Source organism: Taudactylus pleione, unplaced genomic scaffold (assembly GCF_031769625.1).
Source record: "Taudactylus pleione unplaced genomic scaffold, aTauple2 ptg001661l, whole genome shotgun sequence".
Lineage (NCBI taxonomy): Eukaryota > Metazoa > Chordata > Amphibia > Anura > Myobatrachidae > Taudactylus > Taudactylus pleione.
Window position 1 is genome coordinate 3,940,414 of NW_028286058.1, and position 20,178 is coordinate 3,960,591.

Consider the following 20,178-nt stretch of genomic DNA (forward strand, 5'->3'; position numbering starts at 1 on the left):
TTCCACCCTTTGTACATCATGTTGTACATATGGTAAATACGTTGCTGGATTCAGCGTGCTGCAACGTTTAACAGTGATGTTTGCGGGTGCGATTAGAGCTTGTTCCCATTTGGTAAACCTAGCCGAAGAGACGTGTCTGGTTTGAGCTGAGTTCAACAGAGCAGATACAGCATGGGGACAATCATATCATGACCCAATACTACGTCCTCACTTTTACTCACCAATAAAGCGGTAGCTGCTACACTTTTCAAGCAAGTGGGGAATGATCTTGCCACAGTGTCCAATTGGGCACTGTAGTATGCTACGGGCCTACTGGCATCACCATGTTTTTGTTTAAGGACATCTGCAGCACAACCATCGGCTTCCGTGCAATACAAATCAAAAGGTTTTTCATAATCAGGTATTCCCAATGCAGGAGCTTTTGTCAGACTATCCTTAAGATTAAGAAAAGCCTGCTCTGTTTCCTCTGTGTGTATGACACGATCGAGCTTTGAGGAAGAGACTAATTCCTGTAAAAGCAAGGCCAAAATAGAAAAACCTGGGATCCACATTCTACAGTATCCACACATTCCCAAGAAGGTACGAATTTGCTGTTGATTCTGCGGGAGTGTCATGTTCTGTATGGCCTGGATTCTATCATTTGTAAGATGTCGTAACCCCTGGGTTAGGCAGTGTCCCAAATATTTGACTCTGGATTGGCACGGCTGTAGTTTGTCCTTAGCCACCTTGTGTCCCTGTATGCGAGAGATGATGCAACAAAAGTTTAGTATCATTTAAACATGACATAAACGAGTCAGAACATAGCAATAAATCGTCCACATATTGAATTAGAACAGATCCATTGGCAGGTTGAAAAGATTGTAAACAGTTGTGCAATGCCTGGGAGAAGATACTGGGGCTGTCTATGTAACCTTGGGGTAACCGTGTCCATGTGTATTGTACACCTCTGTATGTAAATGCGAATAGATACTGACAGTCAGGGTGGAGAGGCACAGAGAAGAAAGCAGAACAGAGGTCAATGACAGTGAAATGGGTTGCATTTGGTGGGATCTGCATCAGGATGACGGCTGGATTTGGCACTACAGGGAATTGGCTCTCTACTACCTTATTAACACCTCTAAGGTCTTGTACCAGCCTATAACCCCTCCCACCACTCTTCTTCACCGGAAAGATGTGCCTGTTGGCTACACTAGCTGTACGAACTAAAATTCCCTGTTGCAATAATCGCTCAATTATTGGAAAAACCCCTAATTCTACCTCCTGTTTTAGTGGGTACTGGGGAATTTTTGGAGCTTGCCTACCGCTTTTTAAGTTTACCATTACAGGGCTTACGTTTGCCATTAATCCAGTGTCCTGTCCATCCTTAGTCCAAAGGGAATCTGGAATTTTGGACAACATTTCATGTACCTGAGATGGATTTTCATTTAAACTTGTAGAGTGATACATTATCCTTTGGGGAGTGTCCAACATATCCCGCACCTCGTGTGCAACTCTCTCTGGGATATCTAAAAATACACCATCAGGGGTGCAATATATGACACATCCCATCTTACATAACAAGTCTCTACCCAGCAGGTTAGTAGGAGTCGCAGCAGCCAGAAGGAAAGAATGCCTGGTATGCAACGGCCCAATAGTAACCTCTGTGGACATTGTTAAAGGATAATTTTCACTTTACCTGTTACACCCATTGTTGGTACTGTCTCGTTGGTCACCTGTAAATTAACGGGAGATTTTATCACTGACCTGGTCGCCCCTGTGTCTACAAGAAAAGGATATTCAGTACCAGCTACATCAACTATCATGACCGGTTCTTCCCTAGTACTTCCCGTTAACCTGACTATCTGTAGACTACAGGTATGACCTGACGCCTAGCGTTGGCTACCATTCTCCTATAAAGCATTTATGGCCACAATTGGAGCTGGTGCCTGCTGGACATTTGCTGGTCTCTGTGCATATCCCTTATGGGGATGTCCAGGTCTTCCCTGATTTGGGGTTCCTACTCTTTTTACTGTACAGTTTCTACTTAAGTGTCCTGTTTGTTTACAATTAAAACATGTTCGTGGATTGGGTGAAGACATGTGTTGTTGTGAGGTTTGAGCAGAGGGTAAAGGTGGTGGATATGGGTAAGGATAGGGAGGGTAAGGGTATTGTGGGGGATATGAGGTTTGTGAGTAGTATGGGACCTGTGGTTGTATAGGGTTTGTGGAATAGAGTTGTGTTTGTTCTTGCGTGGGGTTAGTGTGAGGGCATATAACTGTTCAGGTGTAAGTGTGTGTGCAGATGCGAGTGTGTCTGTTGGCTGTGATGTTACCGTCATTCCCTCCAGAGCTTGTATACTGACAGCCATTAGTTTTTCGCTCTGGGTCTCTCTCTTCTTTGAGATGTTTTTATCATGTTCTATGGCAGATTCTATGAGGGTATCTATTGTGACTCCCCTCCAGCCAGCTTGTGAGGTCTGAACCCGAGTCTTTAAATTCTCTTTCAGACCGTCCATGAGTATTGTGACTATCATTCCCCTGTGGTGAGTGCTATCTTTAATATCTTCTAACCCAGTGTACTGGGTGATAGCCTGCAGAGCCCGGTCGCAATAATCTTCTGCAGATTCACTCTCCTTTTTCTTAATGGTGAAAATTTTGTTCCAGTTAACTACTACCGGAAAATATATACCCAATTGAGTTACAATGCGGGAAATGTTACCTTGGTTTACTTGGTCTGTTAAGGGAACGTCACCATCCAATACGCAATCCGTGATAAATTTTGTCACATCGGTATTGCATGGTAGACAGGCCCTTAACACCACACGCCAATCTTTATTAGTTGGCTCATGAGAGCTACCCAAATTTCTCAAAAATCTTTGACATTTGGCTAGTTCCTTTTTTTGATCGGGGAATCATTTATGATGGAATTTAGTTCTGCTCTTGTCCAGGGACAATGCATTACTACTTCCCTCTTGGGCACTACACCGTTCGCATCTGCATTTCCATTCGGAACGATTATTGGCCGAATGGGATGCAGACCGGCAGCGCTGCTACCTTTTGACCTTGTTACCTGGCTGGGGGTTTAATCTGTTGCTGCTACGTATGGTATTAACAACTTCCTCTACGGGTGCAGAGGGTGTTAGCACTTCCCTTACTGTTACTGATGGAGATGACGGGACCACTCGTGATTGTTGTGATGCAGCATCTATCATCTGTACAGCATGGGAAATGGCAGACATTACAATAGGCTCATCATCCACATCATGAGCATTTTCTTTATAGTTGCTTAAGAGAGGGTACAAATTGCTTGTTACATTTTTATGGGTATTTTTGGTAACTGTACTTGCACCTCCATCCACATAAGGTGGGGGTGGTGAGCGTGAACTGCGGGCAATACTCTCCACAAAGCTACCTTGTTGCACGTGCGCGCCATTTTGCGGCTCGCCCGAATTGCAATTCAGTGTCGCGGTTATATTCTTTGGCAATGCGCTCGCAACGCTAGTTTATGTTGCTTGTGCATTTTTAAGCCACGCATCCCCTTCATGCTGCCACAACTTTAAACATTCATAATATTTGACCTTTTTCTCTCAGGAGCGCATCAGACTGATGTGATCCCGGACATTATCTAGTACATTTTTATCAAAACTACCAATTCTGGGAAACGGTCTAACACTCTTCATCGTCATTTTAAACCATACATCACAATACCTTATCGCATAAGTACCGTACTTAGTATGCATAATACGACGGGCCGATCCAAGCGGCGCTTCCATTAGCAGCACATCATTGTCTAACATCTCTATTGTTTGCATGGCCCCCATTCTGAAACAACTCCTATGCTTTTCAATAAAGATTTAAACTGGTGAAAGACAATCAAGATACTTTCACTTACCTGTGGATGATTTAAACGGCAGCGCCCACACACCTGGATAAGATTTGAAAAAGGCAACTTCCACACCCGGATAAGATTTAGTAAAGCAACTTCCACACCTATGGAAGTTTAAGTAGGCTACTTCCATGCACCTCTCTACAACAAAGACAACATGTACACCTGCTACTGTGTATAGAACGGTAAGCTGCTTACCGAGCGACTAGCACTTAGCCCTTAAAGGTCATACGGTACCTCTAACTGTAGGGAACAAGTTACCCCTACCAACAAATACTCACTGTTACACACTTTTTCCTGCGCAGAAAAATACACGTTAACCCAGATATTGATAACAATTGAAAAATGTAAACCTCAACGGCTTTATTTAAACACGTGGCAGCACAACCGGAAGTACGTATACGCTATTGTGCGACCAGTCACATACACAATAATGCGACTACCACACAACAGTATCACAACTTTTTAGCTGCGTACGCAAAAGTGTGTCTTTACAGTGCGCAAAACTGCGACTCAGCCGCGTGCTCAATACTGCGGCACCCGTTTAGATGTTAGGTTCTATCAACAAAGGAAAACAAACTTTATCCTCTCTTGTCCCTGGATTCTAGTCATGTGGCCATTCCACCCTTTGCTGAGATATCAATAACCGTATGTGCCGTGTGAGTAGGTTAGTGACTTCACTATGAGCCCCCAACAAAGGATACTGCCTTTGAACCTCTATATACCCCTGCCTATACCTTCTAATATCCTTCCTATAAACCTCTAAGGATGACGCTAATTTGCATACGCAGTCATTCAGTAAATAAAGACTCCAGACTTAGAACATGTGGTTCCAAAGCACAAAGTATTATTCAAGTAAAGTACAGCAGTTACACGCTATGATCCTCATATAATCTTAGCGCAAAGAGATTATACAGACCCAAGTACAATTATACATACGCAGCGCTCTCTGGTCCAGATGTTAGGCATCAGCAAGAAACCCCTCGTCAATCAGCATTCAGCACAAACACTAGGAACCCAGGGTCAGAGCACACATATTTATACCCCCCAGAAATAAACAACCTAAAGGAGAGGGCATATGTTACAAGGCATTTAACAGGTTGATTCAAATAGACACAACCCAGCCTCTAACAACTGGGGGTCTCTGGTTTCCTGCCTCATGCAATCATCCTAACAGTTGTTCCTATTATGTACATTTTGTTGCTTGAAGTCTCTGCGGTCCATAAGTTGAGAATGCATGATGCAATCTCCACACCGATGGTACTGGAATACTGTTGAAAGAGTACGCATCAGTACAATACCAATCACGGCTTACTTATCATGTATAAAACCTTAGTTACCAAATAATCTTTATTTCACAGCATTTATGCTAAATGAACAAACTTAAATCTTATACTTTAAAGCTTATTAAACCTTTTATGTGAATATGTAATGTGTAAGTATGCGGGGTGTGATGTAAAGACGCTAGTTAACTTGGGGCAGATGCGTGCGCATGAAGCTAATAAACAGCGTTTTCATACAGGATCTTATGCATTCGCTAATATGCAATTGTGCGTATTAATGTGTGTATGAGAAATGGTGCACTTAAATCTCACTTAAACGTGAATACCTAGCAGTGTGGAATGCTGAGCATTATAGTTCCACACGCCCCCACCTCTCTCAGCAGCCCCCACCCTTCCCAGGCTCAAAAACACAGTCCTTTGTTCTCCCAGGTTCTTGTGTAAATGCAAATTAGCACAGCTACAAGACCCAAACCTCAGATAACACTCTTGACTGAAGGTATTTTATTGCAGGAAGCCTGCTAATGTAAGGTGCTACAAACTACCCTCTTGCTGTATTCGAGTAGGGCCACCTGGAGTGAGAGCAGACATTATGTCCAGGAAGCTTATCTACACAGGCTAGTTGTCACGTGGCCATTTGCTCTGTTTAGCTAATGCTATCCAATTTTGAAAATATATCCTTTAGGGGAATTATAATAATATACACTTTGGCCCTCATTCAGAGCCGTTCGCTATTTGCGGTCGTTCGTTTAAAAACAAGGGGTGGCTATTCAAATGATCCGTACGCACATTGCAGTCTGTTCACACCTCTAAGTCTGAATGAACGAGCAAAACATACGCTCGTTTATTTGTTAAAAACGCCCCCTGGCCGCACGCATCCTACGTCATGTCCGCTATTTATTAGATTAATCGAGTACATCGACCAGCGTATGAATTGCTCGCTATTCTTGTGGTTGGTGTTTGCTACCACAAATTTGCGTGCAGTTCTGGCTATAAAATAACCCAGTGACGTGGTCAATGACGCTGCTGTTTTAAATATACACACCCATAAAACGCCCGTTTTGACCTTTAAGCACGCCTGCGTTCGGATCTCCACTCCCCATTTTCAAACACCTTCCCCTGTTACCACCCACATACGCCTCATTCTGTCACTCAAAATAGCAGGCACTCGCTATATTGCGTACAAAGGATTTTCGACCGCACTGACTGGTTCGCGCATGCGTACTAAAAAGCGTACGCATGCGCAGATGTGCAAACATCGCTCGGAACGAGCGTACTGCCGCTAACGAGCGGCTCTGAATGAGGGCCTTTATCCAGAGCACCCAAACTACGTAAAGTCATGAAATGGGCTTTTGGTGAATCGCCGTAACTTATGGCGATGGTCACAGATGCAATCGCATGATGCTAATAGTAATATCGCCACATGTACTAAAGTGTGAGTTTATCTAAAATGGCGCTTAGGCGGCCATTCGCAAAATGGCGTCTTGCGATCTCATTTCCAAGATGGTGTCTTGTGGCCAGTCGCAAGATGGTGTCGCTGCGATTCAATTTTAAACTGATCTTGTCTCAGCCAATAATCCAGCTTCGACAGTGTGTGTGTATGTGTGTGTGTGTATATATATATATATATATATATATATATATACGCGTGTGTGTGTGTATGTATGTGTGTATATATATATATATATATATTAGAGCTCCAGATACTTCCAATAACACACACCGCTGTACCATGGCTAATGATAATTTTTTGCTTTCTCACTCCTACTCTGGGTATGTTAGGTGTGATTAAAAATTTTTAATGTGTAGCTGGGAGAAAGGTGGGCACCCATGACTGGGCCTGGGGGCAAAGAGTGGTTTTAAACCAATGTGTTATATTTGGGGTCCGCGGAAAAACTATAAAATTGGTGGTGGGATTATCTGCTAGGGGGCACCAGTCAAAAATTTGCCTAGGGCACCAAGGGCCTGATTCAGAGCCGTTCGCTATTTGCGGTCGTTCGTTCAAAAACAAGGGGTGGCTATTCAAATGAACCGTTCGCAAATTGCAGTCTGTTCACACCTCTAAGTCTGAACGAGCGAGCAAAACATACGCTCGTTTATTTGATAAAAACGCCCCCTGGCCGCACGCACCATACGTCATGTCCGCTATTTATTAGATTAATCGAGTACATCGTACAGGGTATGAACTGCTCGCTATTCTTGTGGTTGGTGTTTTCAACCACTATTTTGCGAGCAGTTCTGAGTTAAAAAAAACCAAATGACGTTGTCAATGCCGCTGCTGTATTAATTATGCACTCCCTTAAAACGCCCGTTTTGACCTTTAAGCACGCCTGCGTTCGGATCTCCATTCCCCGGTTTCAAGCACCTTCCCCTGTTACCACCCACATACGCCTCATTCTGTCACTCAAAATAGCAGGCCCTCGCTATATTGCGTACCAACGATTTTCAGCCGCACTGACTGGTTCGCGCATGCGTACTAAAAACCGTACGCATGCGCAGATGTGCGAACATCGCTCGGAACGAGCGTACTGCCGCTAGCGAGTGGCTCTGAATGAGGGCCCAAATTGGCTAGGGCCGGCTCTGAGTACAATGCAGGACAAGGACATGGTTTATAAACATTGCTGCATAATAGTCATAACACTCAACAAGCAGCAGGACGTAAGCAACCGCGTTAGATGCCCTTGTGGGGAGTTAGGAGTAGATGATAGTTTGAGTAAGGGAAGGGGACTCACTTGAGGGAAGAGGGCCCTGCTCGTGAGAGCTTACATTCTATATGTATATTTTTTGTTTTTTTAATTAATCCAATTCATATATTAATGTCAGTGTCAGAATAGACTGTAAATTCCCAGTTATATACAGTACATCTTTAATACTGTACTTGTAATACTGTATCAACTGCTACCTGTACAGCTAAAGTTGCATACACACACGACAAATTTTTGAACGATTATCGATAACGATATCGTTTATTGTTCAATCGTTGAAAAAATCGTTCACTTTCTGAGTTAAAACGATGAACGATTATCGTTCATGCGCGTTCACGTTTGTAGTTCAGTCAGACTGACCAGCTCAACGATTTTCAGTAAGGGAGTATGCAAAAATTGTTTGTAGTTCAAAAAAATCGTTCATTACATTAAGTAAATGAACGATTTTAGTAAACGATTTTCGTTAATTTTTCCCTTGAAAAAATGAACGAATATTGGCCCTCATTCAGAGCCGCTCGTTAGTGGCAGTACGCTCGTTCCGAGCGATGTTTGCACATCTGCGCATGCGTACGCTTTTTAGTACGCATGCGCGAACCAGTCAGTGCGGTCGAAAATCCTTTGTACGCAATATAGCGAGTGCCTGCTATTTTGAGTGACAGAATGAGGCGTATGTGGGTGGTAACAGGGGAAGGTGTTTGAAAATGGGGAGTGGAGATCCGAACGCAGGCGTGCTTAAAGGTCAAAACGGGCGTTTTATGGGTGTGTATATTTAAAACAGCAGCGTCATTGACCACGTCACTGGGTTATTTTATAGCCAGAACTGCACGCAAATTTGTGGTAGCAAACACCAACCACAAGAATAGCGAGCAATTCATACGCTGGTCGATGTACTCGATTAATCTAATAAATAGCGGACATGACGTAGGATGCGTGCGGCCAGGGGGCGTTTTTAACAAATAAACGAGCGTATGTTTTGCTCGTTCGTTCAGACTTAGAGGTGTGAACAGACTGCAATGTGCGTACGGATCATTTGAATAGCCACCCCTTGTTTTTAAACGAACGACCGCAAATAGCGAACGGCTCTGAATGAGGGCCAAAGTGTATATTATTATAATTCCCCTAAAGGATATATTTTCAAAATTGGATAGCATTAGCTAAACAGAGCAAATGGCCACGTGACAACTAGCCTGTGTAGATAAGCTTCCTGGACATAATGTCTGCTCTCACTCCAGGTGGCCCTACTCGAATACAGCAAGAGGGTAGTTTGTAGCACCTTACATTAGCAGGCTTCCTGCAATAAAATACCTTCAGTCAAGAGTGTTATCTGAGGTTTGGGTCTTGTAGCTGTGCTAATTTGCATTTACACAAGAACCTGGGAGAACAAAGGACTGTGTTTTTGAGCCTGGGAAGGGTGGGGGCTGCTGAGAGAGGTGGGGGCGTGTGGAACTATAATGCTCAGCATTCCACACTGCTAGGTATTCACGTTTAAGTGAGATTTAAGTGCACCATTTCTGCATCAGGATGACGGCTGGATTTGGCACTACAGGGAATTGGCTCTCTACTACCTTATTAACACCTCTAAGGTCTTGTACCAGCCTATAACCCCTCCCACCACTCTTCTTCACCGGGAAGATGTGCCTGTTGGCTACACTAGCTGTACGAACTAAAATTCCCTGTTGCAATAATCGCTCAATTATTGGAAAAACCCCTAATTCTACCTCCTGTTTTAGTGGGTACTGGGGAATTTTTGGAGCTTGCCTACCGCTTTTTAAGTTTACCATTACAGGGCTTACGTTTGCCATTAATCCAGTGTCCTGTCCATCCTTAGTCCAAAGGGAATCTGGAATTTTGGACAACATTTCATGTACCTGAGATGGATTTTCATTTAAACGAGCGTATGTTTTGCTCGTTCGTTCAGACTTAGAGGTGTGAACAGACTGCAATGTGCGTACGGATCATTTGAATAGCCACCCCTTGTTTTTAAACGAACGACCGCAAATAGCGTCCGGCTCTGAATGAGGGCCATTGTTTACTTAAATCGTTCATTACTAAATCGTTGTATGTGTATGCAGCTTAATGGAGCATACACACGGTCAGATTTGTCAGATGAACAATTTGAACGATTTTACCAAAGTTTTGAACGATTTGAACGATTTTTGACTGCATTAAAATGAATGGAATCGTCCAAGTCTGACTGCAAACACATCAGATGTCAGATATCGTTATCTGATAAACGGGAACGCGCATCGGTCATCGTCCATCGTTCAGGCATGTCAGATATGTCAGATTTTCCTTCAGATATGAATGACTGAACGATTTTTAAATCGTTGTCGTTCAGATCTGAAGGAAAAATCTGTCCGTGTGTATGCACCATTAGAGTTAATTTTAGCAGCCAATAAGGTAACTAGCAGGGGGAAGGGTTGCTGAGAGTGCTCAAAGTAAAGCTTATATAGGGGCCCATTTATTATTGTATATTTGTGGCTTAATCCTCGAAAACAACCGGTTTTAGGGGGTTAACCACAAATATTAAGTTTCCCCCAGATGTATCACAGAGGGACTGCAGCAGATGTCTCCGATACCTGCTGTGATCCCTCCATTCCCGCCGGCAGCCGCATCCCCCCCATAAGTTTCTATGGGAGTTGCGATGCTGCCATAGTTACCAATATCCGGAATGAGATGCATTCCAGAGATTGTCCCCAGTAAGCCTATGGGGCTACAGATCGCGGATTCAGCTGGCAGAGGGTTCCTCCAGAGCCCTCCCTGGAAATGGGCGCTGTGCATGTGCGGTCAGCGGGAAGACGCATGCAGGGCCGGCGCTAGGCTTTGCTGCGCCCAGCGCCGTCCTTTGATGCCGCCCCTTCCCTCCTCCGCTCCCTCCCCCTGAAGTTGCATAGTCACAACAGCGCCGTGAGGGTGGGTGGTCGTTTCTAGCGCCTGCCGGATACAATGGCGCTGTGGGCGACGGCCCGACTTGCCTGGGCCAAGAGCCGCTATTGGACACCTGCACAGTAGCTCCAGCAGCTCCCTGAACACATCGCAGCAGGGCTGGCTCCAAGGGTCGGCTCTACATGCGCACATCCAAAAATGGGTGTGGCCTAATTAGCATATGCCACGCCTCCTACGTGATGTCATTAGGAGGTGTGCCTGCATGGCACGCCTCCAAACAACGTCAGGCTGGGGGGAAGCCTCACTAGCTTGGCTTCCCCCAGCCCTCTCCCATCACTGAATGATTGCCGCGCGCATGCGCACAGCTGCGGTGGTGGGGGTCCCAAACCTCCCGATTTGACCACCCCGCGGGCCACTTCAGCCCACGGGTGGAACAGCGTGACAGTACTGTCCCGCTGAAATCGGGATGTTGGGGATGGGTGCGCCCTATATGGGTGGCACCCCTGTATGACCGCACTGTTCGAACACCCCTAGATCCGACCGTGCATCGCAGATATGTGATCTTTTCGGAGCCCCTGTCCCTGCGGATGCTCTATAATACATCACAATGTTGTAATCGCATTCTGCAATGCGATCATGAGCGCTAATATGGCGCCCAGATCGCATTGCAAATGCAATTAATGATAAATGGCAACACTTAGGTGGATGAGTTTTTTTAACCAGAGAGAGGAAAAAATTGTACAGTACATTAAAAAAGCCTTGCCATTGGAAAGTCTTTTCAAAAGATTTGGATTAAAAATAAATATATTTATTTATTCTGCTGGGCTTTAGTCATTTTAATTCCGCCCCAAATACATACTTTTTATTAATGCTGCAGATGTGAGAAATGTTCTGCTTGTTGCATTGCTGTGTGTTGTCACCAGTGTGTACAAACATTTGCTGGAACAGCCCTGTATGTTGTGTTCTCATGTCAGCTCCTCACTGCTGGGGATTCACTCTCTTGCTCTGTAGTTCTGCAGGTTTGACCAGCGCTGACGGAGTAATGCAGAACAGGGGGCTCTTCCACGGCTGTCCCCTCTCTCCCTCTCTCCTGATTCACTGTTTTACGCTCCCCCTCGCAGGATTCCTCCAGGTAAGATGCAGAGCGTTTATCGCGCTGTATGAAATATTCATCTGCCATGTTTTCTGTGTATAAATGGACACAGGCTGCTGGTTATTAGTGTCTTGCATTATTTACGTTTAAAGTTTATGCATCTTAGACTGGATTGAGAGAAGAGCACGGGGTGACGTGTACTTATTGCATACAGTCTATCCACTACAGTGGCCAACAGCATCTACATGTGTCTTTGCTATACTGTAGGAGCCGGTTTATACGTCTTTTAGGGATTTTTCCTAGCTTATAAAAACCAAATCTAAAACCACAATTATTATTATTTTTATTTTATTTTATAATTTTATTAAATCTTAAGTTTTTATCACAAAGAATTTCCAAAAATACCATTGCATGCATTTATCCTCTGACATTACTTCAGACGTTTCTATTTAGAAATATTATCACATATGGGTGCAAATGCAAAGTTGTTGTTTTTTTATTAGGCTTCATTGCACATACATGATTGTTTTGTTTGTACTATTGTCATCTACAACTGTATTGAACATTTTCCAAGCTATAGTATTATAGGGTACACTTATAGGTCTATAGTACACAAGTGATGTTACTATGGGGAATAACTCCTGTAAATAATATCTGTATAAATATTGAGCTGTGATGTCATTGCTTATAATCGTTGAGATGTGAATTCTTCACCACTCGTGTTTATTAGGCAAACGTGTGTAGTATAAGGAATACAGCACCCCATACTGTGGATTATTACAGATATTTAGGATGAGGCATACCTAGAGAAATAAAGTGTGCTTATCAATTTACATGATTATTATTATGCATTATTTATATGGAGCCACAAGAGTTCCGCAGTGCTTAACAAAGTACACAATCAATGAGCAAAAACAGTGCAGGACGTATAATCTTGTGTGTGTGTGTGTGTGTGTGTGTGTGTGTGTGTGTGTGTGTGTATATAATATATATTCTTTTTCAGAATTTTCCTGATAGTTGAGTTATTGCTCTTAACTTAGTATCTAGCAATGGGTAAGCGCGTGATTTTGACGTGGCACCTGTGGGGAGTTCAATAGTTTGCGGCAACCAATGGGAGGAGTTGGGCTGATTGTGGGTGGTCCTTATGAATTAGGCCCCCCAGTGCATCTAGTTTTTATACATAGGTGGAAAAGAACAACATTTTTTTAAATAAGCTGGCAGAGTAGGAAAGGCACATTAAGGGCAGAGGTGCAAGTTTTCCTTCCCCGAAAAATTGGTGTCAACCATCCCGATTAGATTACAGTGGTGGCCAAAATTGCGGACACTTTTTGAAATTTGAATGTTTTTCAACTTTGAATGCTTATAAAAACTGTTACACTTCACGCAGTGCAATGATTCATATATCAAATAAAAGGAAATTTAATGCTGAATTCTACACAATAAACAGAGGTCAAATATTTGCATTACAAGGGAAGTTATGCAGTGAAATCAACACTTAGGGTGATGTTACTGTCCTATCCGTATTTCGTTGGGTATCCTTTATTTTTCAAGACAGCAGCACAGCGATGTGTCATTGAGCCAACCAATGTTTGGAGCTCTTCCTTCTTTTTTATGTGGTGCCATGAGACAATTATAGCCTCAATTAATCATCTTTTATTGGATGGACGCCTCAGATGTACCAGTTTTTCAAACGGAACCACAAATGTTCTATGGGGTTCAGGTCTGGGCTGTTTCCTGGCCATCCCAGCACCTGTATGTCATTCTCTGTGAACCCCTTTTTGCATATCCGAGCAGTGTGGCAGGGAGCTGAATCCTGCTGGAAAAAAAATGGGGCATTATCTGGAAAAAGATCCCTGATAGAAGGTAGACGTTTTGGTTGTAGGATGGTGTCAATGTACTTTCTGCTGTTCAGTGTGCCATCTATGACATAAAGGCGGCCTACAACATCTGCTGTCATACATGCCCAGATCATAACACTTGTAGGATTCTTTGTTGGCGCTTGAATAAAATCTGGATGTACCTCTTCCCCGATGCGATGTCTCACATATTTTCCCCCATCACTACCAAATATCGATATCTTAGTTTCGTCACTCCATATCACTTGTTTCCACTAACCTTCTGTCCATGCAATGTGTTCTTTTGCCCACTGTATTAGTTTCTGCCGCAGCTTTTTATTCAGCAATGTTTTTTTTCGGGGAATCCTACCTTTTAGGCCAACCTCCGTTAGTCTTCTCCGTACCGTTCTTGCACTGACAAAAACACCAGTTGCACTCAGGTCACTGCTAATGGCCGCAGATGACATCCATCTGTCACTGACGCAAATTTGTTTTATTCTCCTATCATCAGCAGCTGTTTTGCACTTTTTCCGGCCTTTTCCTTCTTTGCTTTGTATAGATTGTGTTTCCTGATGGCGTAAACAAAACTTTCGTACTCCTGATGTTGTCACATTCCCACCAACTTCTCTCGCAATTGCTGCATACGAAAGCCCATTTTCACTTAACACCACAATCCTGGATCACATCGCTGTGCTGTGGTCTTGGAAAATAAAGGATATCCAACGAAATACCCAACGCAATACTGATAGGACAGTAACATCATAAGTACACAGGGATTTTCACCCTAAGTGTTGTTGTCACGGCATAACTTCCCTTGTAATGCAAATATTTGACCTTTGTTTATTGTGTTGAATTCAGCATCAAATTTCCTTTCATTTGATATATGAATCATTGCACTGCGTGAAGTGAAACAGTTTTTATAAGCATTCGAAGTTGATAAACATTAAAATTTCAAAATGTGTCCGCAATTTTGGCCACCAGTATAGGTTGCATTTGGCACTTTCCATGTGCACCTTAGTGGGTAAGGGTATGTTTCTTATATTCACCATAGTTACCGCTTATGCAGCTCGGATTTGAGTTTAGGTGGATGTTTTCCAAAGTCGACAGCGGTCGTGCAACTTGGAATGAGCTTGGCAGCATTTTTTTACAGCTCATGAATGACCCATAGATACTCTAAATAGAATAGCCGCATTTACTGTAGTTCACACAATACTTCGGTTGGTCATTACCCGGAGAAAGTGGAACGCTGTAAACTCTTTTTAGCCATTTATCATGTTATTACTTTTTATTGCTTTGCTCCGAACTCTGAATGAGTGCCAGTGAGAGCAGAAGCTCTGTGATAGCGGAAATGTTACGCAATGATGATAAGCTTTCAATATCTTGACCGGACATACAGTACTTTGCACCTCGCTGGTCAGCAACCGTTTTCCATTATGTGCAGGAAAAACAATACTGGCTTTTGTTTGTTTTTTAAGATAAGTGGCTGGTTGCATCAACTATCGTATTTTGCATGCTGTCGTTAATGATGCCGGTATGCATGAAGATTAGCGATTAAAATTGCAAAGGTTGGCTGTCCCAATGAGAGCTGTCCTTTGTGATAGTAGGACTTCTAAGTTTTTATTGGGGGGGGGTTAGGGTTAGGCACCCATAGGGGGGTAAGGTTAAGGTAAGGCACCCCCCCCAGGAGGAAAGGGCACTAGGGGGGAAAGTTAGGGTTAGGCACCACTAAGAAAGAGTTAGTTGGGGAGAAGGGTAGGAATAGAGTACTTACCTGCCCTGTCAGGATCTTCTCCCTTCGGGCTGCCGGCATCGGGATATTCAGCCGCCAGGCTTCATACCCATTCCAAATAAACAGTTACTTTTGTGCAATTAGGGAAACACTGGTAAATTACCCCACTTTGCACTTAGCATAAGTTGGCTGCGGGTTGTGTAGGTAGAAGTACGGCCTACTCTGAAGTAAGCGTACACGGAGATCCCTCAATTTCAGGAAAGGTGCAAATGCCTGTTGATAGTGATGACAATGGTGCTCACAAAACGAATGTATAGGGGCAGTGCAGTTACATAGATCTGGCCAAATCTGAAAAAAGGCAAAAATCGGCAGATTTGGCTTCATTGCTGGTGAGAGAGGGAGTATAAATGAACTCTATTTGCAACCTCGCATGACCATGCACCCCCCTTCCCTCCCACCTGTACAGCAGCCGAGAACTTTCATGGCAGCCTTGCCATGAAATATCAGGATTATTTTAAGACTTCAATGAAAGAAAATATTGCTATATTTTTTAGGAGAAAAGCAGTAACATCTAATTTTATCAGTGGGGTTGTACCAAAGTGTAGGAGTCTCCTGGAATGTCCGAGAAGCTACCACATTTTGGGGAGTTCTCCAAGACTCATGGGAGAGCAGAGATCCCTCCTGGGGCTTGAAAAAGCAATTCACTGTGAAGCGCGTCGTCATGGCCCCGTTTTCCACGGTGATTTGCAGCATTACATGGCAGGTGGTGGGGCCACTATGATGAAAATCGTCTCACTACACCCCATGCATTTACCATATGGTCATTCCCTCTGGGAGTCCGGGTAAATGGAGAAAGTATGGGCAACACCATAGCATGCACATCGTAAATGGGGTCAGGGAACACCCTCTATGGTTCTGGTAACAACCTCCTACCGGAAAACTGGCAGCAAATGTGTGGGTCCAGATTTGCAAATGGTTGAGTCTACCATTTTGAGATGCCGCTTTTATATTACAGAAGAGAAGCAGGTACACCCCCGTCCACCATATACATAGAGCTAACGGGTGTGAATTAAACGGTGTGCAACATAAATAGATTCGAAATATCTGCTGTAGCTGATACTGGATCGTTCATGTAATTTAACTTTTTGTAAGATGTATGGCAGGATAGAGCAATTGCAATGAATTATACGCTCTTAAAGCCTGCCTGCCACCCACATAACATGGCTCCATTGCTAGGCCAAAGTTTAGCCCAAGTTTAACCAACGTTTTAATCCAAACAGTTTTGTTTCTGCCTCAGTAAAGAGAAGTCTGTTCCGCTAGCTGCATAAATCATAAACAGTCTATATTTAACAAGCTACATTTGATCTTTATTTGTTGAGTTACATGCACTTCAATGAAATATGGCTATTTTTAACTGAGTGTCCTTTTTAATAAGCCTGCTCCATAAATGGTATAATCTCTAACTGACAATTAAAACTGGATAATTGGCTTGAAAGCTCCGTATACATGTTATAGCTAAATTCCCAGAGCACTTAAGCCCATACATTATCATTAAATGCTGCCATATATGTCTGTACCTATTAGAAGTAATTCACTTCTAATAGGCACAGTAAATATTTTTTCTGTGTTCTGCAGCTAACTAATTAAAATGAATGTATAGTTACCTTACTTGGCAACTTTAATTCTAGTATATAGCTCTAAGAAAGTCCTACAAAACCTGGTGCCCCCAGCTTTTGTGCTACTACAAGTTCCAGAATACCCTGCCAGATGCCTCCTTCTAAGATTAAACCAGAACATAACACCAGATAGGACAACATGGCTTTCTTGCAGTTTGCTCACGAGTACCTGGACTATTATATGGCCAGTCTGGGCACACTTTCCAGAGTAGACTTCCAGATCGCTTGTCTCTAGGGCAAGTCACAGCCACAGTCAGTATTTGGATAAGATGCTTTGACAAACACTAGTTTATAGATGGTGATTGCTAAGTCCTGGAAGTATAGAGGGCGGGTGTGACGTAGTGCTGTAAGAATGGACGGGCATTGACAATTATGTGTGTTAAGCAGCAGTTTCCGAAAACCGACTGAACTTACTGTTTGTCTTACTCAGATTGCCAAGGCTGAACTCCAGAAGACATGTTCCAGATCCACAGTGGAAAATTTACCAGGAGGTTGCCAGCAAGTATGCCAGTGCAGACCTCCGCCATTGCTGCCTCCACCCCCACCTCCACCACCACCTCCAAGACTCCCAGTGCCTAGTGAGTACCCTGCAAGCTGTGATTCTTACTGCTGTGTAATATTGTTATGGACAGTTATAGTGTTGGATATCGTCAGCAGCACAGTCAGATGAGTTATACCCCTTTCAGCCATACCGAGAATCCCGGGAATTTGGCCTGCCCCAGCCAAATTCCCAGGTTGCCGTGTATGTCTGAAAGGTACCTACCCTACTTAAGTCCCGGAAAACTACCCTGCTTATGTCTGAATGGTGCTACCCGGGAATTTACTACTCCCGGGCTGCACCAAGCAGCTTTTACATTGAGTTGCCAGCGCAGATGCTTTGAGTTGGCAGTCCGGACGTTCAGCGCTGCTTTGAGTTGGACACTCAGCGCTGCTGCTCACTACCCCCTGCGCCAGTGGCTGTGTACAGAGAACCCCAGCCAGATTTAGGGGACACCCGCCGGCGGGTCTCTGCAAAAGCGGCCCGCCCACACTTCCGCTGGACCACCATGGCAGATTTAAATAATTTAATATTAATAAAATAAAATGGTAGCAGTGATTGGTCGGCTGCCTGCTGCATGATGATGACATCATCAGCGGCAGCCGGAATGGGGATAGGCTAGGAAGAGCAGAGGAGAAGCAGGTAATATTAAAAACGAAAAAACCCTGCTCTTGTCTGAAAGGGGTCTACCTGGGAATTTCCTGGGAAGACGCTGTAGTGTGAAAGGGGGGGTCTTGACCAAATACCCGGGAGTCTGCACAGGAGAAATTCCCGGGTCTGAGCATGAAATTTCCCAGGTCGTATGTCTGAAAGGGGTATTACTGAGTTATAGCAGGCCAGAGCTGAAAATAGGGGTTTATTGATGCAGTCTGGGGCCATGTTCTTAAATTAGGTCAGATTCTATCATGAGTTCCATGACCATTGCAGGGTTAGATCAGTTGGTTACTGTATAATATTAGTTACTTGTTTCACTTTTGTGCTTTAGTAGGCAGAAATGACACTATATTGTGCAGTTTTGTTATTGAACTGCATTGTGCCCTGAGCTGTTGATTGTTCAAGCTGAAGCTGCATTGGTTTGCTTTGATTAATTGAATTGTAGGGTCAGTCTGGGGATATATTGTGTTGTGGTTCAGTATGAGCATGATGTAAGTTACTGGGCCAGCGTGCAGATGGTCTGTGATGCTGGATCATCCTTGGGATAGCCTGTGATGCTGGGTCAGTGTGATGATGGTCTGTGATGCTGGGTCAATGTGATGATGGTCTGTGATGCTGGGTTAGTGTGATGATGGTCTGTGATGCTGGGTCAGCCTTGGGATGGTATGTGATGCTGGGTCAGCCTTGGGATGTCTGTGATGCTGGGTCAGCCTTGGGATGGTCTGTGATGCTGGGTCAGCCTTGGGATGGTCTGTGATGCTGGGTCAGCCTTGGGATGGTCTGTGATGCTGGGTCAGCCTTGGGATGGTATGTGATGCTGGGTCAGCCTTGGGATGGTCTGTGATGCTGAGTTAGCCTTGGGATGGTCTGTGATGCTGGGTTAGTCTTTTGACGGTCTGTGATGCTAGATCAGTCTTGAGATGGTCTGTGATGCTGGGTCAGCATGGGGATGTTCTGTGATGCTGGGTCAGCATGGGTTGTCTGTGATGCTGGGTCAGCATGGGTTGTCTGTGATGCTGGGTCAGCCTTGGGATGGTCTGTGATGCTCGGTCAGCATGGGGATGTTCTGTGATGCTGGGTCAGCATGGGTTGTCTGTGATGCTGGGTCAGTCTTGGGATTGTCTGTGATGCAGGGTCAGTCTTGGGATGGTCTGTGATGCAGGGTCAGTCTTGGGATGGTCTGTGATGCAGGGTCAGTCTTGGGATGGTCTGTGATGCAGGGTCAGTCTTTGGATGGTCTGTGATGGTGGGTCAATGTGGGGATGGTCTGTAATTCTGTGTCAGCCTTGGGATGGTCTGTGATGCTAGGTCAGCCTTGGGATGGTCTGCAATGTTGGGTCAGCCTTAGGATGGTCTGTGATGCTGGGTCAGTCTTGGGATGGTCTGCAATGTTGGGTCAGCCTTAGGATGGTCTGTGATGCTGGGTCAGTTTTGGGATGGTCTGTGATGCTGGGTCAATGTGGGGATGGTCTGTGATGGTGGGTTAGCCTTGGGTTGGTCTGTGATGCTAGGTTAGCGTGGGGATGGTGTGTGATGCTGGGTCAGCATGGGGATGGTCTGTGATGCTGGGTCAGCCGTGGGATGGTCTGTGATGCTGGGTCAGTCTTTTGATGGTCTGTGATGCTGGGTCAGTCTTGAGATGGTCTGTGATGCTGGGTCAGCATGGGGATGTTCTGTGATGCTGGGTCAGCATGGGTTGTCTGTGATGCTGGGTCAGTCTTGGGATGGTCTGTGATGCAGGGTCAGTCTTGGGATGGTCTGTGATGCAGGGTCAGTCTTGGGATGGTCTGTGATGCAGGGTCAACGTGGGGATAGTCTGTAATGCTGGGTCAATGTGGGGATGGTCTGTGATGGTGGGTTAGCCTTGGGTTGGTCTGTGATGCTAGGTTAGCGTGGGGATGGTCTGTGATGCTGGGTC

General features: G+C 44.4%; 1 protein-coding gene across 4 annotated transcripts in view; it reads left to right on the forward strand.

Moving 5' to 3' along the window:
• PRIMA1 (proline rich membrane anchor 1) overlaps positions 1-20,178 on the forward strand; it is a 130,458-nt gene that overhangs the window by 18,968 nt on the left and 91,312 nt on the right. For all 4 annotated transcript variants that reach the window (XM_088464368.1, XM_088464365.1, XM_088464366.1 and 1 more), the window contains exons 2-3: positions 11,747-11,867; positions 17,499-17,646. In XM_088464368.1, coding sequence (XP_088320494.1) covers positions 11,778-11,867; positions 17,499-17,646 — 238 coding nt within the window. In that variant the 5' untranslated portion in view covers positions 11,747-11,777. The remainder of the gene's footprint in view (positions 1-11,746; positions 11,868-17,498; positions 17,647-20,178) is intronic.